This window comes from Filicampus tigris, chromosome 3, assembly GCF_054856515.1.
Source record: "Filicampus tigris isolate MCC_2025a chromosome 3, RoL_Ftig_1.0, whole genome shotgun sequence".
Taxonomy (NCBI): domain Eukaryota; kingdom Metazoa; phylum Chordata; class Actinopteri; order Syngnathiformes; family Syngnathidae; genus Filicampus; species Filicampus tigris.
Window position 1 is genome coordinate 11,525,266 of NC_141219.1, and position 26,214 is coordinate 11,551,479.

A 26,214-nucleotide genomic window follows, 5' to 3' on the forward strand; every position below is an offset into this window, starting at 1 on the left:
TGAAATTGTCCATAACAGAAAAGCACTTATAGTCTGTTCCTCATGACAAAATTCCCTTGTTTTCGCCCTTAATTGGTTCCTCTTTCTTGTATTATTGTAATTCATAATAACGCATTGGATAATTGTATTTCTATACTTGAGGCTTTTGGAGACGTCATCGTTAATTTCTTCATTGTGTGGCGCTCTGAATTCGATAGCTTTAGCCTGTAGTTGATCGATGCTCGGCGTTGATTACACTCCCTAAATTAGCCAGGGCCTTGCCCGCGATGCGATTGTAGCGTTCATATCACCATTTCTAATTATTTTCAGTCCACGCTATAGAAAACCATGGCAGACGACGAGTTAGCGGCAATCAGACAGCAACGGATGGCAGAACTCCAGGCAAAGCACGGGGTAAGGACAAAGGAGTGTTTTGGAAGCGCGTCGTTAGCTACCTAATAAGGAGATGCTGAGCACACAAGGCTGCTTGCTAGTTTGACTAAAACTGTCATCGAGATTGTAGTAAATCAGCTGTCACCTCGGTGATATGTGTTGCTATAAAGTGAAACTCACGCTAAATGTAGCTGAGGTTTAATATATGAAGTTAACGATGTGATAGTACTTATTGAATCTTTAGCAAGTTGCTAGCTTAGCTTGCTGTCACACCCCTCTCATTCTGAGACTGTAACTTGAACTGCTAACATCATGGTACAATTCATCAGTAAATGTACTAGTACCTCAACAAAATATAGAAGGCCAAACTTTGTTGGGATATGCAAGTTTGTAGCATGAAATTAGAATGATCGTAACCAGACTGAAGAGCTCCCTCGAGTTTTCATGAGCTATTGTGTTGCATAAGCGTGTAATAGGCAAACTATTCCTTTATTCCCACTTATGGTAGAAATGTGGTTTTACAATGAAATGATGAACAGTACATGCATAGCCATACATTATATACGCCTTAAATACACTATCAGATCGCAACAAACGTTGTCGTTACACTTAACATATGATGCAGCACTGCAGTCTGTGTCCAAAGCCTGTAAATTCTACAGTCTAATTAATGTACGTTTTTCGAGTTTGACTCAAAGTAGAATAGTAAATCGTAAAATCAACAGTGTTGACTGCATTTTTGCTTTCTAAGATGAATGTTAAATTAACTATGTGCTATGTTGCTTCAGGATTCCTCAAAGAATCAACAAGGAGAGGAGGCCAAACGAAGGTGAAATAATATAGATTACCTTCCAGTGCATATGATAACCAATCCAAATTACAAAGGAGTAATAGGGCACACTGAAAAAGAAAAAAATAATTAAGTGTGTCAAGATATCAACACATATCTAAACAGTGAGACTAGCTGTTGCTGTCTCTGCTCTAGACCTGCCATGTATTCACTGACTAATATAATCACATTTTTGTTAAAAACATTTCTCATTAGAAGTTCGATGATTGAACAAACCTTACAAAACTGGAGAGATTAGTGCAATTGCATTATACTGATTTTATATTCGCAAAGTATTTATTTATTTTAGTTTTATTTATTTTTTTCCATTTCAGTATTCCTTCTGGTCATTGTATTCTCTTGGTGCATGGACTAGTGAACCCTGCTCAAATTGGAAGCAAAATGTCTTCTAAGACAATGAGAGTGGTGCAGTTGCGATCGACACAATGCCCTCAGAATTCTTTTCTTTGTTTGCCTTATACTCCTCCTCAATAGAGTGCACATTTTAGTTGGTTTAATTTTTAAATGAATGATTGTGGAATGGTAACATTCTTTGAACTTTGAAATTTCAAAATGTTATTGTTGCTTGTGTAGTTAAACGAATGTGGCCTTTTAATCACAGAGAGACAGAGATGAGGAACTCCATATTGTCCCAAGTTCTAGACCAGTCTGCTCGTGCCAGGTGTAAGTCTTTTCCAAAAACTAATAATATCCTTTAAATTTAAGATTGTGTTGATCCAACCATACAGAGAGGGTGTGCTGTATGTTTCCTGCTACCTTCGAACATATTAACATTATAAAGGAAAATATTAAATTCATTGCATCATGACTGATGATACATCGAGTTGTGTATGTTTCTTACTAAAAGATGTTTTTATTATTTATTTCTCTCTACAGTGAACAGGCTGGGTTTGGTAAAGCCTGAGAAGGTCCGTTCAGTTGAGGATTATCTCATTCAAATGGCTCAGTATGGATCATTGGCAGGAAAGGTACGTAAATAAGCAAATGCTTGAAATGTATTTGTCTTTATAGTAATTCTTTCATTACTGTCGGGTGGAAAAGTATGTCCACATTTGATCAATTTCACTTTTATTTTATTTTTTTTAGACAATCAACTCTCGTTCAGTCCCCTTATGTAAAGCCGGGCAACATGGAAAACATCTTGTATCATTATATGGGTCATTTTACATCCCCTTTTCTCACTTTATTTTGAAGTGACATTAAACAGTCTTGTATCAAATCTAATATCAATCTAAATAAGAGACATATAAAAATGTGTTTTAGATGAAATTGATGTAGAAAAAAAGATGAACTCTACTGTAATGTAAGTATGTGAACATTTATTGTTTAAGTTAAAATTCAGGACTCTTTTGTGAAAACAAATCCCATTAGTGATCTTACATGTATTCATTACACTATATCCATCCATGAATTTTCTGAACCGCTTATCCTCAACATTAATATACTTTTAATCTTCTAGGGTGCATAATTTTCACGGACCGGCTTGCGGTGTTGGTTGATTAATAAGAAGGTTTCAGCCCGACAGCGACTTTTTTCCCTCAGACCATGTGTTGTTGTAGTTTTGTTTTTTCCGTACCAGACTTGTTACTACACAGACCAGAATATATTGTTTTCTTTGGTTAATCTTTCCCCAGAATGAATCAATTTACTTAAGGATGCTATAACCACTGTGTTGTGATTTTTTTTTTTTTTCTCTTTTGACAGATTTCAGATTCAGGTTTGGTTGAAATCCTAGAAAAAGTCAGCAAGCAAACAGAGAAAAAAACAACAGTCACAGTAAGTTCCACTAATAGGTTAAAGATTATTGTCAGCAACTAGTTCCTAATTTATCCGAATGCTTTTTCTTTTCAGTTCAATAGGCGCAGGGTGATGGATTCGGATGAGGAAGATGATTAAATCACAACTGGAGCTGTTGAATTAACCAGGAAATGAAGGCGATGCGTTGCACAGGGACTCTTTGACCAGTGTGTTCCTGCTAGCACCCTGCAATGCTGCGCTTTTTGCTGTGTCTCTCTGGAAATGACACAGCAGAAGGGGGAGAATAATGAGATAGAATTGTCAAAATGGTTGAAGAGATGTTGTATAGAATGCACACAGTATCAAATATAATGTTTGCTTGCGGTTTCATTTCATATTTGCGTTACTCCTTTTCAATTCTTGACAACACTTGACTGTTTTACGCTCACGCTCAATTTTCATGAGTTTCTTTTTCTTGGTTTCAAATTTTCATCCACAGAAGTTGGGAAAAAAATCATGTGTTTAATGATTACTTATATTACAACTCATTATTCTCACAACTGGTCCAGCAACATTGGTCTTCTTTTTGCAGACATGTTTCTTTAATGTTTACAAAAAATAAAAAACAAAAAAAGGCCTTAAATTCAAGTATCTTTCCAGCCGTTCATTTTCTGCATTGTGTTAGTATGCCTATCAAAGATCATTTAGCGTAAGAGGCATGGTATTGGTACATACATAGTGTGTACCTATACTTGTATGCATATCCATGAATATGTAATACATGTAAGCCTCGGTTGGATTTATAACTATAACATCAAGTTTTGCACTTACATTTTCATAAACACCATCATGCGAACACATTTACTTTTTGGTGTTAATTGTTAAACCGGCTATTATTGGCATCTCAATATCTGAATCAAAAGGCTTGTAGACATACAGTACAGGAGTTAGGCGTTTTCAAATCAATGTTGAGTAAAATGCTGAAAAAATAGTTGTTATCCTTTCGGTTTTTCCTCTCGGGTATAAATTAAATTCACTGTTATCCTTTGAAATGACAAGTACTGTAAAATTGCAATTGTTTTTCCATACAAATAAGTGGTACATGGAATATATAAAATATAATGATATCATGCTAATGTTGATGTGGTTTTATAGCCCGTTTGTTCCGTGTTGCGCAATAATTCAGGTGGATATGCTGTGATGCTATCTGTTTCACTGTAATAGTAATACGGAACGTAATTCACAATTCATAGTAAGTGGGATGGTTTTATGGGCCGTTTTCGCACCAGTGTGGTCCGATAATCTCTCATTGGCCACTCATACTGCTGCATCGGGAGCATAATTCTGATTGGTACCAGGTTTCGCCACGTGTTCAGCACCAACCAATCATGAACACGATAATGGTGGTTTATGTTGTCAGTCATGTTACTGTATGTTAGCTAACTTGGCTGCTAAACGCAATATCTTATTTTATAAATTCAGAACGAACTTTACCAACACTGATCTACAGAAATAGAAATATGCCCGAGGATAGCATGGAGAAGACACACACTTGCACAGCTCCCGTGAATATAGCGGTCATTAAATACTGTAAGTATTACCTTGGCTCAAAATAATCGATTTTATTTTTCTATTGTACAGTTGTAACTCTAAAATCAACAGATTGTATTGGACTGTAGATGTTTTAACGTTTTATAAAATTACGTTTTCAGGGGGAAAAAGAGATGAAGACCTAATTCTACCCATTAACTCGTCGTTGAGTGTAACACTTCATCAAGATCAGGTAAAAACAAACAGAAGAAAACTGTAAAACACAGTTGATTGTTGGGGCAAATGATACTTGACATTTTCTAGACTTAGATTTCAAGGCAGCCAACCAAATCTGACACAGGTATTAAAAAATGTGAGATGTCAAGCTGCATCAGTAAAACATTTAATACTCATTTTGTAGTCAGTCAAAGTATAGAAATGTAGAATTGCATGTCTAATACTGCAATAATTGGTTGGTTACTCTTTGTATCTACTTTGAATGAGATTTGCAAAACAGCAACATTATCCTGTCAATACGGTTGTCTTGATGCACAATTTATACAGGATTATTACTGCTATCATGAAATATTATTACAATTATGACTTATTTTTATATACTCTTGTATATAAATGTAAATTTTCATACAGTTTTTAACACACTTATTAGACCACCTGTCATAAAGAGACAATCCAGCATGATGACATACTTTAATGTGGACTCTTTCAGATTCACAGATCACTTGATTTAAAAAAAAAAAAAAAAAATATTTATGTATATATTTTTGAACAGTTTGGATAGGAATAAGGAATCATTTCACATTTTACACACAAATTTGAGGTTGCTCACTGGGCTTCTAGGACAAGTTTGAAATTAGTCAAGCATTTACATAAAACATGATTAACAATGCTGTTAATTTTGACAGGTGTGGCATAAACCTTACATTTGCTGGTAACAAATACATTTGTTAAGTAAGTGTGTATTGTGTTTCCTTTATTCAGTTGAAAACGACCACAACAGTTGCCACCAGCAAATCTTTTGAAGAAGATCGACTATGGCTCAATGGCAAGGAGGAAGATATCAACCATCCAAGACTACAGTCCTGTCTGAGAGAGAGTATGACTTTTAAACCGCTTACCAATATAATACAAGGATAGCATAACACAATGAAGGATTCTTACATCCCTATGTCCTGTGTCTATAGTTCGACGTCTTGCGAGGAAAAGACGTAATGATGATGATCCTGGTTTGGATTCAACTTGTTTATCTTACAAAGTTCACATCTGTTCCATCAACAATTTTCCCACTGCTGCTGGACTTGCTTCCTCTGCAGCAGGCTTTGCTTGTTTAGGTGGGTTGCTGCATTACATTCAACATCAATGACATTTAAAGCCTCTTACACTCTATTTCTCCACTGTTTTGCAGTCTACACGTTGGCCCAAGCGTTTGGTGTAGAAGGGGAATTGTCTGGGGTGGCCCGTCAAGGCTCAGGCAGTGCATGCAGAAGTATGTACGGAGGATTTGTCCAGTGGCTCATGGGGCATCAGAGTGACGGCAAGGATAGTCTTGCCCAGCAGGTGGAGCCAGAGACTCATTGGCCTGAGCTGAGAATACTTGTGCTCGTGGTATGAATGTTGGACTACTTTTCACTAGGTTGAACAAAATGACAACAGGGCAACAATTCAAGTTATGCCAGTTAATTATAATTGAATCTATTTCTTTGACAGGCAAGTGCTGAGCGGAAACACGTGGGCAGCACTTCAGGCATGCAAACTAGTGTGCAAACAAGTTGTCTCTTAAAGGTACTATTTTTAACCTCAGCACACACCCGTGTTTCTATTCTTAAGATTGGCTTTCAACAAGCAATAGAGGGTTCAGTTACATGCAGTACTCAATTTTTCAGAAAAACAAAATAGTTGTGAAGGTTACCAATATGACTGACCTATCCTGGACTGGCTAAAGTGAACTTACACTTACCGAAAACATGACGTACCATTTTAAAAGAAGACTTGTGTATATGTTGCAGGGATAAGACAATGGATTCTTGTGCAAGATGAAATAACCTAAAAACTTGTGTTTTTGTAGCATCGGGCTGAGTCGGTTGTCCCTGGCCACATGGTTGAGATGATTAAAGCAGTACGCAGGAAAGACTTTACTGCTTTCGCTGAACTCACCATGAAGGACAGTAACCAGTTTCATGCCACCTGCCTGGACACATACCCTCCTATATTCTACCTCAACAGTGTATCTCATCAGGTCATCAACCTGGTGCATCGATACAACAGTTATTACGGGCTGACAAGGGTGAGCAACATCACGGCCTGTCATCCTCCAGAGAAACATTCTAACACTGGAGACAAGTGAATGAATTATGTTTTATCAGAGAGTACAGTATTTCATCATTGCTTTTGGTATGCAGTGTGCTGAAACTTCAATATGATTCAATGAAAGTCACACAAATAAAAAGTAATGTATTTTGGTGCTGTTAACAAAATACCACACTTGTCTAACTTCCTTGTAGTTGCTATTCTGAGGGTGTGTGTGTTCGTGTTCTGTGCAGCTGTATTTCATACATGATGTGATGAGGATGTGAAACTTGTGTAGTTTTCGCGTTCTCTTGGAAACATGAATACATTGTATGTGATAGTCTGTGTTTTCCTGTAGGTAGCCTACACGTTTGATGCAGGACCCAATGCTGTGATATTCACTTTAGAGCAGCACATTCCTGACTTTATTCAAGCAGTCCGACATTTCTTCCCTCCAGAAACCAATGGTGAAAAGTGAGTAGGCAATTATAATTTATTATATCCCTATTGAATGTTTTTTGCACTTAAAGTTCATGGCAATTAGGTTGCTTCTAGTTCATTTGGTGTGTGGCCTCAAATGTAACTTCCTTTTGTGTAGGTTTATAAAAGGTCTTCCAGTTCCTCATGCAGATCTTAAAGAGGAGTTGAAACAGGCTATTGGATTGGAGCCCATGCCTAATGGAATTAGCTACATTATCAGCACAAAGGTATATTTGTATACAAGCATAGAGTTTGTCAACATAACCTACTAAAGAGACTTAAAACTGATGTTTTGTAAAAGTTTGTGACATTAAATTTCAAAACCTTTACACTATTCCTCTAGATTCTGTCCTATTCTTGTACTATGTAATTTGTTTCTTTTCCTTCATAGCCTGGCCCAGGTCCTTGTGTTGTGAAGGATCCCACACAGCATCTGCTTGGACCTGATGGGTTACCGAAGAACACTGTTAAACATCATTCACATGACAGGGACAGACATAAAAACTGTTAGTAATACTGTCACCACAATGGCATCAGTAGAGTCATTGCCAGATTTCAATTTTTATGTTTTGTGTGCGCTCTTCTTATGTACTAAACCGGAATTTTGAATAATGATCATGAGATATGTCAGGTAGGCTATGATCGAAAACAACTCACTTCTCGTTCATGTTCACAAGGCATTAAACCATGAAGTCTGTTTATCTGTGCTCTGTAAGCAACCCTAAAAAATGCCTCAACAATTAAATTAATTATATAATATACTGAGGTCTAATTCTGTACAGTAATTGAAAACATTGCATTACACTGAAATTAAATACTGTACAAATTTATTGCTCACACTTTTAGTTTGTAATAAAAGGTGATTTCTGTGTCAAAAGTTGTGGCTCAGATGCTCGCTCACATGGAAGGTATAACTTCATCCTGAATAGTTGCAAATGCACAGTACTGTATAGGGGTCATTCTTTGCTATTAGTGACAGATTGACTGTTCGCAAAAAAATGTACCTTCGTATATTAAACAAGTTGTTTTTTTACACACATAGGTAGGTAGGTTACACTACTGAGGAGTGGGGGGACAGAATAAATTACCCAGCAGGGACGGCCCCAGGATTATTTCTCTCCCAGGGCTAAGGGGGACTTGACCGATACATAGCGGGGCTGAGAAAACAATTTATAAATATATTTTAGAATATCAATTCAAATGCTGGAGGGGCTTAACCGGGGCTACACATACGTCTAACGGGACTATAGCCCTATAAACCGGTGTAGCGCCATCCCTGATAAATAAAGGAAAAACCACTGGTTCCACTAAAATATATTTATATTTGGAGATACTTAACGCCAACCAACAATAAAGGTGTTTTCTATTTCGTTCTTACACTTCGGTTGCTACTATTTCTTATCTTCGTCCTTCAAAGTCACATGTATTAAAAAAAGGGAAAAAAAGCTAAATTATCACCGCTGAAGGACATGTATTTACTGACATTTTGTGTTCATGCGAATAAGAAGACCACTATAAAACGTTTTTATTGTAAGCAGTTAATTTATTATAAGTAAAATATTAAAAGTCATGGGAACGGAGAAGTCATTATCAGGCATGAATGCATGACCCGTATGTGACGACAGTTGCACCGGAAATGACTTATAGGGGGGCGTGTCTCAGGCAGACTCGAACCCTACTTCTGTAATGCTGCCTGCGCTCAACATTTCACATCAGAGAAAACATTTCCTCCTTGAGGGTGCACCGAAGGCAACATGGGGAAGATCGAGTGGGCTATGTGGGCCAATGAGCAGGCTCTGGCTGCTGGACTCAGTAAGTTCAGATACTTTTACGTCGCATTTATAATGTGTTTCATTTGATATGTGTATACTCATACAGATGCGATAGGAGTTGCCACTTTTGCCTTGCTCAGTTTCTAAGTAAACAAATTCTACCCGTATTTAGATTCCAATTCCAAAATATTTTTTATTCAAGTCACTGTTACACAAGTAGGCCTATTTATTTGTTTTTGAAGAATAATGTGTGGCCTTGAATGTGATAAGCATCTTCCTGCCTTCTTTCTTGCAGTTCTCCTTACTGGAGGCATTGTGGGGGTAGCAGGGCTGTTCAGAGGGTGGCAGTTTGCTGCCTATGCTATGTATCCTATGCAGTTTCTTAAAGCACCTTTAGCTTAAAGGTACAGTATGTAAAACTCGGGTTGTCTCTTTGTGAAAATGTCCACTTTATAGACCAGGAATGTACTCATCAGTTTTACCGGAGATACATTTGCTGCTTAATAGCATTTATACTCTATAGATGTGTCAATGGCTATGTTAGTGCAGAAATATGATAAAATATTGATTAGCAATTGTTATCATTTTAAAGAAATCACAATAACGTTATTGCCACATACTTATTGTCCTTCCCTTAAATTTACTTCTTAAATAACGTCAGAGTCTGTGGCATGTCTTTTAGGAGGCTTAATTCCTATGTAATTATACATGTTGGCAAACCTGTCCGATAAACAAAGCCTTGACAGCAGTGCACAGTGCCGCTGGCGTCTTTATATGTATGTTGGAGTACCCGAGAAGCAGAAGGGCAAAGGGCACTGGTGTGGAACGAAAGTAAGTGATGCCATTGTATCAATCATGTTAAGGTTAAAATTGGTGATTGGTTCAATCTCATTCGCTCCTAATGCTCTGTTCTCAGGGGGCAGTATTGTTTCACTGTGTGTGTGAAAGCTTTTGGGCCTCTGACAAGGAACTACTACGTCAGGGCCTTTTTACATGCTGCGTGAGTTGAAAATCGCAGTCAATTTCCTTTGCTCGACAGCATTCCTTCCAATCACACTTCTCTATTGTGTTGTTGCATTGACCTGAATAAAAAACTTCCGTCTGTTTCCCAGGCTGTGTGTTCCTGCTGGGTTTATACTTGCTACTGTCCTAGGATGCGTCTGCCTTGCTATCGCCAGCCTCATCTACCTCTCAGTAAGTCACATAATGCATCAGTGTTTTGACATATTATTCAGCCCATGCAGGAAACTGGTGGAAACTGTTACAAGGAAGAGATTGTTTCATTACTGGCATAGCTGTTGAGCCATACCTCACGAGCGGATTTCAGCATACCTGAAATCTGACCAGGAAGAGGTGTGGCTGAGTCATTTGGTCCTTGTGTCATGTGCCAACAAACTGCCAGGTGGCACTTCTTTTCAAAATTATGTTTGCAAGTGGTCCACAACATTAACAAACATGAATTTTACTTTGGAGCATGAGCTGATCATTTGGTTAATGATGACAAGGCACCCAACCCCCCACCTGCCCTCTTTTTCTTGTCTATTTCTCACTATTTAAGGCTGCCATCCATGGAGAACACTGGGAACCCATTCTCCCAAGGGTGGAAGTCAGGAGGCCAGCTCCAAGCATTAAGAATCCCCCTCAGAATCCTCCACCAAGACCTCCAGCGGAGATGCGCAGGAAAAATGTTGATGACTTGGAAGGCGCCTCTTATGACAACCCCATGGCTGTCATTGATGAGAAGTAGCCCAACTGGTTTCGTTTTCTCCATCCTGTGGTTTTGTTGAAATGAGGTTTAATGAACCTTGTGACTTTTGGTCAACACCTTTTGAACAATGGGTGACAGTGTGAATGTCATTTTAATTGTTGGAGGGAAAAAAATGTCACAATGCACACTTTGCAGCTGCTAAATGGATCACATAGAATAACTACAGATATTTACACTTGTGATTTAACCTTTCTGATCCCTCTGCCATACCGATTAGAGCTTTGCATCTATAATGCAGCTGCACACACCAATGCATGTAGTTTTATTCCTCAGCAGTTTGTTTGGGTGAATTTGACATTAATTTTGCCTTTCTCACTATGACACACTATAACAAATATTTTGTACTATAGTTTTCTCTACTTGATGTAAATAAATCATTATTTTTGTCAGGTCTACATTTCAACGTGTCTTACTTCCCCTTTGAAACATGAGGTTTAGTTTCAGCTTCCCATTTAGCAAACTCCCTGAATTTCAATACTGTATGTTAGAATTTCCCCTCTTGCGTGTTTCCTGTGTCTTTTCCACACATACAGTATCTGTGACACATTACATTACATTACATTACATTCATGACAAGTAAAACATCAAATTAATACTTTGTTCCGCCTGGGTAGGTTGTTGGACAGGTTCAGTGCACTGATGTTACACAATCCAATTAGGTTTTTTGGGGTCACAATTAGTATCTATGGGATATTCAAAGTCTACACAGCTGTTCAAATGTGATTTTTTTTTGTGATGTACAGAAATAACCCCAAATAATTTCAAAACCACATTTAATATGGCCCATAACCCATACATTTCAAGTTTATGTTTTGTCTCCGAGAGTGAAAATAAAAATAAACAACTGAGATTATGTGGTTGGGCACGTGTACGTACCCTCGTATGAATGGGAAGTGGATGCGTTCAGAATTAACCAATCATATTCCACCACCATGTAAAAATGAAGTTAGCACACGCCACTATAGTTAAAGTGCCTCTGGTTAACCCCAATTAAAGTTCAGCTGTTCTACTGCGTTTTTCTTGATTTCAACCCCCTATCTAGCAGAAACTTGAAAGTGTGGTTCTAACATTAACTGCTCCCTTCACCTTGACAAAGGCTTCAATTCCATCTGAAGAAAAAAATGTATATAAAATAATAATAATAATAATAATGATAATTTTTTTTCCTGTCCTTCACGTCATGGCCGCATTGAGTTCAATGCCTTTGGCATTACTGACATCTAGGTGTAGAAACAGCGCACAGCACACAGATAGACTCTGGCTAAAAAGAATAAAAAATAAAAAGAAATTAATAGATGCTGAAAATAAGACATACCCAAAAGTTGATCCCGGCTGTAAATAAAACGGCGTTGTGTCGCAACGGTGATGGGAATGAGCTAACAGGATCGCATGCATACATTTATATATATTATTTTATTTATAATGATTTTATTCAACATTGACGACATTTCTCATCTACGTCTAACATCGACACCTTACAAGGACAACATCGACGCTTTACATGGACATCTTATATCATGGACGTCTAACATGGACACTTATCATCGACGTCTAACACATATAGACACTTAATCATCCACACATAACATAGACACGTATGATGGACGTATAACATAGACACGTACCATCGACACACAAGATATTTTTGGCACAAAATATAACCCATAAATGGAACCCCATAAAATACTACTAGAACAGTTATTTTTGGGTTGATCAGAGGTACTTTAAATGGTGGAAAGTGTGTGCTGTGATTGGTTCTAAACACAGTCACATCCCATAGTTAGGAAAGTGTGCAATCACATGATTTTAGTTTGTATTATTTTACTTGAGTGAAGTGATGTGGGCGGGGGAACCACAGTCGCCGATGCACTTTCAGCATTCGATTGAACGGGACAAACAATGTAAAAATAAGAACACTCACAAGGAGCTACAAGCAGGTCCATCTCACGTTCAAATTTTCACTTTAACGAACTACACTGGCCAAGTTCCTGACATCACCCTCTAGGCCACGCCCTCTTGGGTGTTCTTCCCACAAGCTATCTTCCCACTGAACTCACAATAATAATGACACAGATAATACTTATACACTATGTACATTCAAACATTCAATGTTCTCTGTTACCGTACATAACGTGTGCCTTACAGCTATATGTACGGCATAATTTAATATTATTTTGTATAGTTTACATAATTTACTTATTTTTCTATTCTTGAATCACAAACGTGGGAGTTGCACCTCAATTTTGTTGTGTCATACAATGACAATAGAAAGCTAAAATATTCATTTCCTTTATTTTACAATGTTGTGTTTTATTAGATTTTTGTACAATACACTGCTGTTTTCTTCATTAAAACACACATAACAATCCAGTTCATATACGTCAGACAGAGAGACAGACCAAGCTACCACTGCCACCTCCTGTTGACTTTAGAGCACCACATATACCGGTATTTCCTGGCATTGTTTACAAGGAAGTTCCCATTTTCTCCTGTTAGAGGCAGTACAGAACGGCACAATAGTTGAGACTGCCAAACAAACAACAAAACCACGACGTAGAAACTAGAACGACATGGCTGTACGCGAGTATTATTTTGATTGTATATTCACGTAACCAACTTTAGTCGTCAATATTTTTGTATCAGTGCATACATGAGCAGTGTAAAATGTCTAGTAGGGCTTTGCGGAGGCTGAAAGGCAAACAGCGGGCTCAGGAGGCGGTTGTCGTCGAGGAGCTAACTTTGCCAGATAGCCCCGATGAGCTGGCTGGAAGCGAGGAAGAGCAGCTGGACAAGACCAATGTTAGTCCAGCGTCACGTCGGAATGGCAGCAATCGAAAGTCAAAGAAAAACAAGGGTCGTAAAGACATCTGTGCCATTTTTGAAATGGTATGTCTACATTGTTCAGTTATTGATCTACACGTTGCGGGGACTGTGCGTCTGCTGAGTGAGCTAAATGCTATTAGCAGCGACTAACTATAGTGCCTGATGGTATACTAAACACAGTTTGAATAACAAACAAACAACAGTGTTTATTTAAGTATCCACAGTGAGACAACTAACCATGTGGTATGCCAGCACTCTGTATATCAAGCACCGAGAATTCGTGTTGTGTCAGAAAACGTCTAGGACAGGTATCGGATACTTAACAAATTTCAAGCATTCCCCTTTCATTGTAGGTCAGACGATAAATTAGCGCGTCAACAAAGAGATCCTGCGCCGGTTGCTAAAGTCAGTGCGTGAGAAGAGGTGAGCGTTGAGGCAGGACTGTTCATGGTTGAGGCAGGACCGTTCATGGCTATTCACAATTCAATGATCGTCTGACAGACACTAACTGGCATCACCTTGCTAGAGCAACCACGCTACTCACTCGACCTGGTGTCATGTGATTTCACCCCGTCCCCCACACTTTCCGAAGCTCAAGGGGGTAATCAAGGGGACCTATTTTGAAGACATGGATGACATCAAGATGGCTATTATGACGGAGCTGTACAAAATCTGGAAGAATCCTTTCAGGAGTGCATGATTGTGTTGTAGAGAATGCTGGGAAAGAGCATTAGACTCCAGACTCAAGCCTGTCGGCCATTTGCGGCCTACCCACAGTTTTTTTTTTTTTTTTTTTTTTTTAAATACACCAAAAGTAACATTTGTCATGGCCAGCAATGCAATTTAAAATATGGGGTGGGGTGAGGGCAGTGTTAGAAGTGTGGCTGCTGAAATAGTGGGGGGATGTGAGTGTTGGGAGACTACTAAAATATTAGCAATTTCTGTGGAGAATGAAGATAATTCATTTTTAGAAGCAAAAATTATTTCCTTCACTTTCTGCATAGTGTCAAGGCACAATTTGTGAACAGATCACAGCTTGTTACAGATTGCTCTTGGTTTGGTTCTAAATGTTGAGCTGGCATTCAGCTGCTGCTCAGTGGAGGTAAAGATCTATTCTTATGAGATTCAGGGCTGCGGCCCACCTTAAAACTTCTCAATAATTCTAAACTATTAGCCTTATAACTTTTAATAGAAAACCTTGAAGTAGCAGCTTTTTGAACTAACATTGTATAATAAATGTGTAATTGCTTGATATATTGATTGATTGATTTTAACATGTTTCTTAAATCAGGACTAGACATTTTCAGACCCTCTGTGAAAAGACATAAAAGTTAAGTTAGCTTGTTTATTCAGTTACAATAAAAATTAAAAATAAAATAAAACGTGCCCTTGCTTCCTATTTTTCTGTATGCATCCTTCAGAAAAAAAGTTTGGATACCGGATATAGGAGGATTACTTCGAAGAGCAAAACTTGTGGTTTGTGATACCAGTAATGGTACTTTTCTGACACAGATTTCATTTGAATTATTTTCCAGATAAGTGATACAGAAAAAGTCTCTGCTGATGAAGACCCAGAGAAACTCGATGGAAACAAAACAAGTGACACAGGAAACAATGACAGCAATGTAAACGGTGGTCAAGGGTCAAATGAGGTGATTAATAAAATGCAAATGTGTTTTTTAAGTAGTTATTCTTGTGTTTATTTGCATATTGATCATTTAGTATTTCCAGCCTTTGTCCAGTGTTAAGAAAAAGAAGAAAAAGAGGACAAAAGTTAAATCTGAAATCCTACAGGTAAACATGAGCTGTTTTAAACATCTCTGCTTTAAACCACACCTCAGATTGATTTTCTGAAGGCTGAAAGCCCCCCAAAATGCATCTCACAATTATTTCTATCTGATGTCAGAAAGGACAAGCACCAGATGACAACATTGATTTGTTGCTGGAAAACCTGGTGCAGTCCAATGGTTTGACTTTGCAAAATGACTGTGGCGGCTGTGACAGAAGACCTATCTTACATGTGGAGCACAGGTGAGGAAACAACTCTTTAATAAAGATGGCCCATCTTCATGAGCTCAGACCCAAGTTAGACAGTATTCATCTGCTTTACAAAGGTGATAATGCTATGTTTATTCATTTAACAATACATATGTTTTTTACGACGGCTATACTTTGTACAATAGCTGGAATATTTTGGGCACCTTATTTATCTGCATAAGAAGAACATGATGTATGAGTATGTACAGCTTTGCCCATTAAGTCTCTTAACAATTTAACACATTTAATACAAAAGCAAATTAATAGACACGTTTGTGGAAAGTATTCCAAAATGAGAAGTAGGTATTGAAATTTGTTTTCCTCATTAAATGCATCTCTATATGGCCATTAGTTACATCAAGCAGATCAAGATGATTTAAATTGTAAATAGACTGTGTGACTTATGAATTATATTAAAAATAGCATAATGTAAAAGACCTCAATGTCGTATATTGATAATGCAATAGCATGTAATCGAGCAAAAACTTTTAAGTTGTTGATGGCACTGCGCCTGTAATCTTTTAATTAACAGAATGCAGAAATGCAGGCTGTCCTGACTTACGTCCTGATTTGGCAACTAATTGTGCCTACTTGCATATTTTCTGTTATCTAAAGGAATCTGAACCCAGAGACGGAGCTAAAGAAATATTTTGGGAGTCGAGCAGTTTTGGGCGATCAGAGGTAAGCATGGATTGGTGGGGGTTTGCCAGCTACTTTTTCATCATACCCTCTCTTCATCTTGGCTTTTTTTTTTTTTCAGACCACGACAACGCAATAGACAGTTTCATCGGAGCACTTGGATGACCAGCCCCAAGGAAAGTTGGCCTAGATTCAGCCGCCCAGGTTAGGCTTGCTTTTATCTTATTCAACGGTTTAAATAATGTCTCCTTGCTAATTCAATGACTGCCATGCATTTATGTTGCGGAAAGTTGCAGAAGTAAAACTGATTGTTTGATATTGCTTGACTTTCAAGCATTTTATAATTTTTACTGCAAGTAATTAAGAATGCAAAGGGTGCAAACAAACTTCCAACCTTCTAGTCAATAAGTGGACGCATCAAACGTATTCATGACTTTCAAATGTTCATCCAAACAGTTTTGCTAAGTAGAATGTAGCTTTTTGTCATATGATTTTTGTTTCAATAGATCGTTATGTAACTAGTATGTACTGTAGGCCTTATATCACTATTGTGTTCTTACTAATGCTTTCTCTGTGTTAGATCTGAAATAACTTGACTGGTCCTTGTACATCTGTATTAACCCGATACGGTGTCTTTTCAGGAATCTCAATGACCTTACTTGAGTCAAAAGATGGCGTTCAATACTTCACCTTTGAGCACAGTCGCGACTACCAGCAAGTACAGTTCAAGTTCCTGGATGCTGTCGAGTCCATGGATCCAAACAACATTGTGGTAAAAGCGCATTACACTGTTGTGCTTGTTAGTGAATAACACGATCACACAACCAAACTATGGTATACTATGGAATTTTCAAATAATTACAACTCTTATTTTTAGATGATAGAATCATCCCTCAGATTGTTCTTTCAAAGCTGCTGAGTGTTATTTCTATCGTGTAAGGTCAAAATGTAATTAGTCCTAATGGGTGTATTGTGAACTACAGTATCACTCTTTTCAGACAATGGTTTGATTTTAAGTTATATTCTATCCGCTACAGTTGTTTTAAGATGTCATTCCACTGAAGTGATTTAAAAGAAAATGCTTTGAGTTTTAATTGATGAACTCTGACATTACTTATCCCCCCCAATTCCCTTGCATTACATTTAAGTTAGCATTAGCTTTGCCTTAAACAAGTTGGACAAGTTTATGGGGAAAAAATCTGTTATTCCAACGTCTTTGCTTATTCATGTGGACTTCATGAATTCTTAACACATGATGTTGTAACTTCAATGCCTATTGAATATTGATAGTCATTGTGGTGTTTAAAAGTACACTCACACATTGTAACATTTGTGTATGTATATCATTTGTTGATGTCTCTTGTTAGGCTCTGCTGCAGCTGAATCCCTACCACATTGATTCTTTGCTACAACTCTCAGATGTCTGCCGTATACAAGAGGATCAGGAGATGGCCAGGGATCTTATTGGTGAGGATGTTTAACCCACAGAAAGAAAGAATGTCCTTCAATATGTTTTAGCCTTAATTAAACCCCACAGGCTCCATGTCAGCGCTGTCTGCTTGCTAGTTCCACTATATAATCAAAAATACAGGACCGGTATGTAATTTGACCCTAAAATAACAGCTTCAGAATAATTTGGTTAGGCAACTGTAATAAAGCCTGTATCTCACTGACCGCTGAATGCTTGCCATGATAGCGAATGTTAGATTCGTCAACCTTTCTGCCAAATGTTGGCAAAAATCAGGGGGTCGCTTCTGTCATTAATGACATTTAGCGACCTATCGCGATGCTTAGAGACAACGCACAAATACATGGGAAAATGTTTGCGAAAGACAGATGGCAACTACTGTATTAGTGACTGTTTGGGACAGTATTGCAAAGTTTAGCGACTACAGTATTTATCACTCCTTTGCCACTTTTTGAGAAACTTTTGGACATTTTGCCAACTCCGGGAGTAGCAGGCGAATCTATGTACCCAATGAAAATGTGCGCGAACCTTCCCCTGCATTCAGTTTTCTGCTGTCCGCCAGTGAAGATGGATTTCAATAATACGAATATACTTAGAGAGTGGTGCAGGTGCAGTCGAATAGCCTTCTTGTCATACCATGGCATCCTTTTATCTGTTACTTAAGATTCTTACAGCAACCTGTATGTTATTGGACAACAATCATTTTAACACATTGCATGTGAACTTAGTGCAAACGTGTCGGTTTATGACCTGCCCTTACAAGTTGAGAGAACATAAATGGGAGACTTGTGGCTTATAACTACCAGTCCTTCATAGGAAGCCATTTTTAAAATAGAATCAGTCCGCTTAAACATAAATGTACTATTGAGGTTGACAGTGAAAGTTGCCGATTTTGTTAAATAATTAAATAATTGTCTTATGTGCTGTGTTTTAAGGGACTAATTTTGTTCCCCTTCTTCCGACAAAAATATGACAGAGAAAAATGTTTTTTTGTCCAGTCTCCACGCTGGTTGTAGAGTTTAAAATAAATATTACTTTTTTAATGCAAAATGCCAATCTGCAAACAAAATTTATTTAAAAAAATCATGCAACTGAAAAACATTAGGGATTGTGATCAGATATGGTTTAAGTAATAGGTAATGTAAAAATGCTTACCGGTACTGGGAAAATCTGTATTTACCGGTAAATGACCAAAAGATGGGACCTGGCTAATGCCTCTGGTGAGCATTTTGCAAAACAAAAAAATATTATCAAAGCGCATCATACAATACTTAAACATAAAACCGAGATGTGTGTACAAATGTTATTACTAACGTATTTGAACGACTTTTATTCTATTCCAGAGAGGGCCTTGTACAGCTTCGAGTGTGCGTTTCACCCTGTATTTAGTCTGACCTCTGGCACCTGCAGACTGGATTACATCAGACCAGAAAACAGGTTGGATGGACTTAACTTTCTCTTAGTGTGCATCATTTTTACGCTTTCTATGTCTCGAAAGATGCATTTAGTTAATTTTAAACCCTGCTTAAACAATTGATATCTTTATTTAAAAAAAGAGAAGTTGAGTGATAGATACAATAATCTGCTTTCAGGGCATTTTATCTTGCTCTTTTCAAGCACATGATGTTCCTTGAGAAGAGAGGATGCCCCAGGACAGCTTTGGAGTACTGCAAATTGATCCTGAGGTAGGAAAAGAAGAGCACAAGTAATGGGCTTGTCAGTTTAATTCTGTCGTGAATTGCCACACAATCCCTCCAAAATGTTTTATAAGGCCAAAGACAATTGGCTGTGTGTTTCTTGCCAAATAACTGGAATTATACTCATTCCTTATAAATTTGCCAACTCATACAGTACATGAAAATGCTAACTTGTTTTCATTCTTTTTGGTTTAGCAGACCTGAAACAGTGTACAGTGGACTATTGCATATCTGTGGATCAGCATTTGCAAATCGACCTGTTCACAGACTTTATATGGGAACATCCTCATTTATTTGCAGAAAAACACTCACCTATTTGTGGTTTGCTGTAACATGGCAAAAAAGTCCGAAAATTATTATTTTTTTTCTTCCCCACAAATAGCAGGCGTCCACTGTAGTTTGACACACTGACATGGGAATGTTTAATCTTATGACGTATTTATTCACACAACTTTGTCAACTGAATATAGTCATAATTAAATAGCTTGGAATTTTGAGGACTTTGCTTTCAACTAGTTGAGTGGATGCATTCAAAGATGTCAGATTTCTGAAGACTCATGGGCTTTTTTTTTTTTCTTTTCCTTACTCATACTTAGTTTGGACCCAGACTCTGACCCACTTTGCATGCTGCTGCTCATTGATTTCCTGATGCTACGTTCCAGACAGTACGACTCTCTCCTTCAGCTTTATGAGGACTGGGAGGTAAATTGTACTTCACATTCCACATTTTCCTTATAAATTTAATTTTACGTGGTCAACTATTCAGTGCTAAACATAATTCTTTGTCTGCGTCTCAGGAGCACAGAAATCTGTCCCAGCTGCCGAACTTTGCATTCTCCACTGCACTCTGCCATTTCCATCTCAGTCAGCAGGAAGAAATCAAGCCTGAGGAAAGTGATCAAGCAAAACATAAAGCTGACCAAATGCTACAGGATGCACTCATCATGTTTCCTGCAGGTGAGAAATCACACACTGCCGAAGCGCATTGGCTAGAGTAGGGTTGGCCTCGGTGATAGATTTTTATAAACTGCTGTATTGATAAGCTCCACCCGTAATGGGTCTGTTTGTGGTCTTGGAGAAATTACTCAAATTCATTTTCGATTGATTTAGGCAATATGATCGTTATTTTGTACCCTTTTCCTTTCTGATCTAGTTTGTAACTAACCAGAAAATGAATATGAATATTCATATTCACAAGCGGAGGCGAGCCATCCCGTTCCACTGCAGGGCCGTCAGTGAGAGGCACTTGTGGCTTCATCCTGTGCCAATGTAGTGCTTTGTGATCGTATTACGACATGATACATAGTACCAGTATTATATAAAACTCGTGCCGTATAGCCATATAGTTTGTAGTAGGTTATTTTGATGTGTGGATCGTTATTTATGTAACGTGACAGCCACTCCGATGTCCCAGCGCCTCCTTCTCGATCTGGGCTTTGATTTCTTGCCGTCAGCTTGATAGCACGACTGCAAAGTCTGCAACTTTCAAAGCTTTGAGGAGTGAGGTTTTTCACGAACATACACTCACGCAGCGCTATCTAGCAACCTTTGGGTTAACTATGTTACTACGAAAGTAGCACCCGAATGTTTCATTCTTTAGGCGGGACTAACCGATTTCCACTCAGTGCAACCATTACACTAATGTAAAAGTTTGGTTATGCTTGGTTTGAGTGGTTTTGACTGGAGATGGACGCAGGGATGACGTCGCAATACAATTGTACTTTGTACTAACTGCGAACTTTTTAAATTTGAACTTGGGAAATTTTTCAGGAAATTTTGTAGTTTTTTAGCTAAATCCAAAAGAGATGCAGAATTAAGAGTGATTTCAAGAATCACCTGCTTTTCTTCGAAACCCATCGATACTTTAACAGAGGGGGAGAAAGTGGAACTTTCTTCCCTGCAAACTAAATTAGATGAACTATACTATCAAAAAGCCAAAGGAGCATTTATTAGGTCTAGAACAAGATGGCTGGAGGAAGGGGAACAAAAAAGTTTCCCACTTCAAATAGTACCGGTGACGGGACTTTTCACATTACTTTAAAATATTTTGTCATGATCTTTATTTTTCAGTCTAAGTCATAATTATGAGTATCTTTAACTGGCAATTAACATTGTTATGGCCTTCCATGTTTATGGTATGCCAGATAAAAAAAACAAGGATAATTAAAACAACAAACTTGAGTCATAGGTGTGAGCTACTATCTCATATAAGAATTTAATCCCAAATCTTAATTCAGAGATTTAGGTCATAATTATGCAGCAGTGTAATGAGATACTATCTCTTATCATTTATGACTTAGCTTAACCACCAATAATAAAGCCTGGCCTATGTTTTTTTGCACTCAGTATTGTCTATATCTTGTATTGTGTAATGTTGTTAAAAAAAGAATAAATAAATAGCACTATGGCATTCATAATAAATAAATAAAGTAAACTGTAAACTCATTTACGCCATTTCACAATGCCCCCCTTCCATCCACTGGACCCCCCAACCCCCATGTCAGAAACAGGCTTCAATAAATAGTAATACAGAGTTTTATCCCATGAAAACAAATAAACATTGAAGACATCATGTTGTAAAAAAAATGAAATCAGCCCTCTGGGACATGTCTGTCATAAATGTGAATGTGTTTCTACAGTCTTAATGCCTTTACTGGATCTCTGCACTGTGCAGCCAGATGCCACAGTCACCTCACATGCGTTCTTTGGCCCAAGCAGTCAGATTGGGTAATATAAACTTATTTGTCTTACGTTCTTCAACTCTTAATGTCATCCATCTACCCTTTGTGACATCAACATTTTCTCTCTATAGACAGCTCCCAGCTTTGGCTGAACTGACTGCTCTGTATGTAGGGAGGATGCACAGCCTTTGGAGGGAAGCAACAGTTATGCTTTGGTTGGAAGAGAGTGTAAAGGAGGTGCTGTGTCGAATTGATGCAAAGGACCCACTGGTGGAGGAGTGCCAGAACAAGTGAGACCAAATTTGGGCTGTCCAGTTGAGAGAAGTTTTCATTCATGACAAACTGAAGTAATCCATGTAATCTCAAACTCTGTGTTGAATGTTCCCAATCCCTGCCATGTCATGCTTATTTAACAACACAGTGGAACCTATCACATGTGACCCTGGAATACAGAATTAATTTTCCATTGGGAAAAAAAGTTATTTGAAACTTGGAACGAATAAGGACCAGCGACCTTGAGAATTGTGTTTTAACTCAGAGGTTTTAGTCTACCGTCCTAACATAAGTTAAAACTCACTATAATGGGTCTTACCAATTTCTTGTCACTACTGTGATGTAGGAGAAAGCAGAGATATCAGAGTGCACCACGGAACATCCATCGCCACGTTCTGCTGTCTGAGGTCAAAGAAGCCACATCCAGTCTGCCTCTGGTAAAATGTATAGCCTTTCATTGAAAACAACTACAATGTTTTCCATGTTGTCGACAGTGAAATCACAAGTGATGGACATTAGCAGACTGTTCATCCGGCTGGGATTTCACTAGCAAGCTCAATTTATGTATTTATTAATAAGGAAAATATGAATTTCAATTTTATCAATTGGTTTTTGACAAATCAGTAAATAACTACTCTCAATACGCCCCTTTCTAGTCAGCATTATAGGCATGCCCCCATCCTCTTCCCATGTTGTGGTGGGAGTCAGGGAAAGATCCAGACAAAATTTGTCCATTCAAAATAATTGTTCATAAATCACTAATAATTTCAAAAACGGTGATCAATTAGCTCCAAAATTTATGTGGACAGCTTATACCCACTTCAACCGCTGGAAATATCATAAGGATTAGGCTCTCCATAGCGCTGTCATAAGATCTCCTTACTTCACTGGCATAGCCTGTATGATGTGTCAATCCAATAGTCTCCTCCCAATTTGGGGGCATTAAAATTGTGCTAAAATTTGTCACCAAAAAAACAACTTGATTTTAGTGCTGACATTTTTTACGTTTTTTACTGTCATTATTTGAGGAGTATGGAGGCTTTGTGCTCTTAGGACCCTTGAGTGCTGCAGATATTCTTTTGTAACCTTGGCCAGATCTGTGCATTGCCGCAATAACCTTCTCTGATCTCCTTGGGAAGTTCTTTCGATCTCATGATTCTCATTTTCTCTGACATGCACTGTGAGATGTAACGTCTTATATACAGTAGACCTTTCCTAATCAAGTCCAATCAGTTTAATTAAACACAGCTGGACTCCAATAAAGGAGCAGAACCATCTCATGGAGGATTAGAAGAAATGGCCAGCATGTAAGTTAAATATGGAGGTCGCTGCAAATGGTCTGAATACTTATGACCGACCATATGATCTTTCAGTTTTGTTTTTTTTCATAAATATGCAAGCATTTCTACATTTCAGGGTTTTTTTCTGTCAAGATGAGGTGCTGAGTGTACCATAATGAGAAATAAAATGAGCTTTTTTGATTTTGGCAAATGGCTGAAATGACACAGAAAGTGACAAATTTCAAGGGGTCTGTATACTTTCCGTACCCGCTGTATATAAGATTGTGCCGGTGTGCCTGATCGTCTTCTTGTCCAAGATTTAGTAGACACGTTTGTGCTTGTTTTGAGGATGCATTTATATTCTGTCTAAAGGAAGAAACTCGTAATACTTGAACTTTGACCATGCTCTTTGCTCCACACTCAGGAGGTGACGACTCAGCCCATGATGGGATTTGACCCCCTCCCACCAGTGGAATCTGTAATCTCCTATACCAGACCGGCGAGGTAATATGGGACATCCGTACGTTCCTCTGTTGGTTTACCGACCAACGCAAGTCATGCCTTCAGTTTGCTGTAATGCTCTGTTTGTCTGCGTGCATACAGGCAGCGTGTTGGAGCATCCAATGAGAGCACACTGTCGCTGTTTTTCCGTTCCTTACTGCCAAACTTCAATCTTCAGGTATATCTCTCACAAAATTGGGATTCAGATTTACAATGCCTTATGTGAGACAAGGAATGTACACTCAGTGGTCACAAAATTAGGCACAGGCCACAGGTATTTCTATTGTTTATCGCAGACAAAAGCCATTAGCATCTCTCCCGCGGTGGCATCATGCACGGATGCTTGTTTTTGGGGGTGGTAGGGGCCGGAACTGGGTCGGTTCCGATAAATTTTCTGAATAAGGCTGGAGGGGGTGGGGGGGGTCGTTCCCGCAGTGTTTCCATATACTGGTATATAATATAAAATATATAATGTAATATCATTTTAATGGGGAAAGATGATTTGACATACGAGTGTTTTAAACGACGAGCATGGTCACGGAACAAATTAAACTTGTATCTGAAGGCGCCACTGATTTGATAGTGTGCTGAGCTTTTAGGAATTGGCTACTCCCTCACAGAATCAGATGTAAATGCTAATGTTATAATCAGAAGGGCCTAAATCTAGAGAGCCATTTAGAATTGATTCTGATTTGTGTAATCCCTCTATGGAAAGAAAAAAGATGCAGCTGGATAAAGAAAATGCCATTCAGCCTGCAAGGTTTTATCCTTTGCCCTATAAATATGCAACGTGGTCAACTGTTCGAAAAAGACAGCCCACCTGCAATTACATAGATGCATTCATCATATACTCAGACCATTTTTAAAGATCATTACAGTAATTATTATCTTACAGTGTCAGAAATGTCAGATTGCTTGTTTGATATCTTCAATTATCCTTGTTAAGGGTGGGCCAAGGCAGGAGGAGGGCGACATGGAGGTGGCTCGAGCTGGACAAGAGCTAAACCAGGAAGTGAATCGCCTAATGGTGGCGATGAGGGACATGCTGGCAAACATCAGGTTTCAAGAGCCGCCACGAGAGGACCATCCTTTTAGTGACGAGGAAGAGTGGGACTGAACGGGACATCATGGAAACTCTGATGAATAGCTTATCAATAAAATGTCTGTGATTACAATACATTAAATTGCTGCCAAATGTGCTCCTTCAAAAAGAGGATACCGGTACTCTGTTTTTTAGGCTCGAGCATTCATTCAAATTTTAACTAGCATCAACCGCTATACAATGACTGTGTTGGGATGTTTTGGATATTCTTAGCATAACTCTTGATTGAAGGTGTTATGCCATGATTATGCACTTTGGACTGTATTCCACCGTTTGTGCGTAAGTCTTTTTTTTATGCACCTGGGCTTGCATACTTTTCATCTAACATGTATTCTTCCGGCTGGACTTCTGACACGCCCGCCACCTCTAAACCGGGAATGAGTGTGCAAACAGCAGAGGCATGATTCATTGATTCTGAAGCTATAGTTGTAAATCGCGGTGGCTGGAGTTTTCTTGACACTTGTGAATGTCATTGAAATCCGTAAGAAAAATAGAGCACACTTTAAACATGAAAATACCTCGTGGCATCGGACAGTCAGGATGTGCGCACACTAACTCTTTGAAGGAGAGAATCTTTTTTAAAAAATTTGGTATGAAATAAATCCAATAAAAGTAATTTAATCAGAATACAGTGCTTATGACTCAATGTATGTTTGGATGTCAATAATAAAAAGGGATGGCTCAGCAGTGCCCAACCTTCTACCACAGACCAGGCGAGTCAATTTTATCACAGATATTTTGACAACCGACATCGAAGCAAAGACAATCAAATGACACTTAACTCACCATTGCACCATGACAATGACTTATTTGTATTAGCGAGAGCCCTGCACTTTCAGAAAAACTCCAAATACATCCCACTTTTCTATTTATGCCAGCCACCGGCACAATATTGGGAGC

The 26,214-nt window shown here is 38.3% G+C and overlaps 4 protein-coding genes across 6 annotated transcripts; all 4 read left to right on the top strand.

The window, feature by feature from the left end:
- Positions 1-7: 7 nt before the first annotated feature.
- Positions 8-3,602, top strand: pdcd5 (programmed cell death 5). Its single transcript, XM_086024906.1, has 6 exons — positions 8-393; positions 1,161-1,201; positions 1,824-1,885; positions 2,099-2,190; positions 2,927-2,998; positions 3,074-3,602. The coding sequence occupies exons 1-6, from the start codon at positions 328-330 to the stop codon at positions 3,116-3,118; spliced, it is 378 nt and encodes a 125-aa protein (XP_085881032.1). The 5' UTR covers positions 8-327; the 3' UTR covers positions 3,119-3,602.
- Positions 3,603-4,273: 671 nt separating this feature from the next.
- Positions 4,274-8,150, top strand: mvda (mevalonate (diphospho) decarboxylase a). The gene is made up of 10 exons (XM_086025662.1): positions 4,274-4,549; positions 4,672-4,742; positions 5,489-5,603; positions 5,692-5,838; positions 5,913-6,112; positions 6,215-6,289; positions 6,573-6,791; positions 7,152-7,267; positions 7,392-7,500; positions 7,665-8,150. Exons 1-10 carry the CDS (start codon positions 4,480-4,482, stop codon positions 7,782-7,784), a joined length of 1,242 nt encoding a protein of 413 aa, XP_085881788.1. The 5' UTR covers positions 4,274-4,479; the 3' UTR covers positions 7,785-8,150.
- A 789-nt stretch (positions 8,151-8,939) lies between these two features.
- On the top strand, positions 8,940-11,210 carry cyba (cytochrome b-245, alpha polypeptide). Its single transcript, XM_086026905.1, has 6 exons — positions 8,940-9,085; positions 9,341-9,410; positions 9,802-9,876; positions 9,962-10,045; positions 10,158-10,239; positions 10,604-11,210. Exons 1-6 carry the CDS (start codon positions 9,028-9,030, stop codon positions 10,790-10,792), a joined length of 558 nt encoding a protein of 185 aa, XP_085883031.1. The 5' UTR covers positions 8,940-9,027; the 3' UTR covers positions 10,793-11,210.
- Positions 11,211-13,272: 2,062 nt separating this feature from the next.
- Positions 13,273-25,941, top strand: tcf25 (TCF25 ribosome quality control complex subunit). 3 transcript variants are annotated; one of them, XM_086026216.1, is made up of 19 exons: positions 13,273-13,389; positions 13,486-13,699; positions 15,172-15,288; positions 15,359-15,430; positions 15,543-15,667; positions 16,289-16,354; positions 16,434-16,516; positions 16,954-17,084; positions 17,680-17,779; positions 19,124-19,217; positions 19,373-19,465; positions 20,074-20,179; positions 20,275-20,434; positions 22,117-22,204; positions 22,290-22,448; positions 22,778-22,868; positions 24,136-24,215; positions 24,315-24,390; positions 25,159-25,941. In XM_086026216.1, the coding sequence occupies exons 2-19, from the start codon at positions 13,697-13,699 to the stop codon at positions 25,327-25,329; spliced, it is 1,815 nt and encodes a 604-aa protein (XP_085882342.1). In that variant the 5' UTR covers positions 13,273-13,389; positions 13,486-13,696; the 3' UTR covers positions 25,330-25,941. The 3 variants fall into 3 exon arrangements, with proteins under 3 accessions (XP_085882342.1, XP_085882340.1, XP_085882341.1); XM_086026214.1 differs by having other exon boundaries at positions 13,291-13,699; XM_086026215.1 differs by having other exon boundaries at positions 13,292-13,699; positions 15,368-15,430.
- The last annotated feature ends 273 nt before the right edge of the window (positions 25,942-26,214 follow it).

Bases quoted from the DNA above. Each gene is read 5' to 3' on its own strand.
- mvda (XM_086025662.1), top strand. From the start codon at position 4,480: ATGCCCGAGGATAGCATGGAGAAGACACACACTTGCACAGCTCCCGTG. The intron at 5,839-5,912 runs GTGGGTTGCTGC...ACTGTTTTGCAG, and splicing joins AGCAGGCTTTGCTTGTTTAG to TCTACACGTTGGCCCAAGCG. The intron at 6,290-6,572 runs GTACTATTTTTA...GTGTTTTTGTAG, and splicing joins AAACAAGTTGTCTCTTAAAG to CATCGGGCTGAGTCGGTTGT.
- cyba (XM_086026905.1), top strand. From the start codon at position 9,028: ATGGGGAAGATCGAGTGGGCTATGTGGGCCAATGAGCAGGCTCTGGCT. The intron at 10,046-10,157 runs GTGAGTTGAAAA...TCTGTTTCCCAG, and splicing joins AGGGCCTTTTTACATGCTGC to GCTGTGTGTTCCTGCTGGGT. The intron at 10,240-10,603 runs GTAAGTCACATA...TCACTATTTAAG, and splicing joins CCAGCCTCATCTACCTCTCA to GCTGCCATCCATGGAGAACA.
- tcf25 (XM_086026214.1), top strand. From the start codon at position 13,478: ATGTCTAGTAGGGCTTTGCGGAGGCTGAAAGGCAAACAGCGGGCTCAG. The intron at 16,517-16,953 runs GTTAGGCTTGCT...GTGTCTTTTCAG, and splicing joins GCCTAGATTCAGCCGCCCAG to GAATCTCAATGACCTTACTT. The intron at 22,449-22,777 runs GTGAGACCAAAT...ACTGTGATGTAG, and splicing joins GTGGAGGAGTGCCAGAACAA to GAGAAAGCAGAGATATCAGA.
- pdcd5 (XM_086024906.1), top strand. From the start codon at position 328: ATGGCAGACGACGAGTTAGCGGCAATCAGACAGCAACGGATGGCAGAA. The intron at 1,886-2,098 runs GTAAGTCTTTTC...TTCTCTCTACAG, and splicing joins CCAGTCTGCTCGTGCCAGGT to TGAACAGGCTGGGTTTGGTA. The intron at 2,999-3,073 runs GTAAGTTCCACT...TTTTCTTTTCAG, and splicing joins AGAAAAAAACAACAGTCACA to TTCAATAGGCGCAGGGTGAT.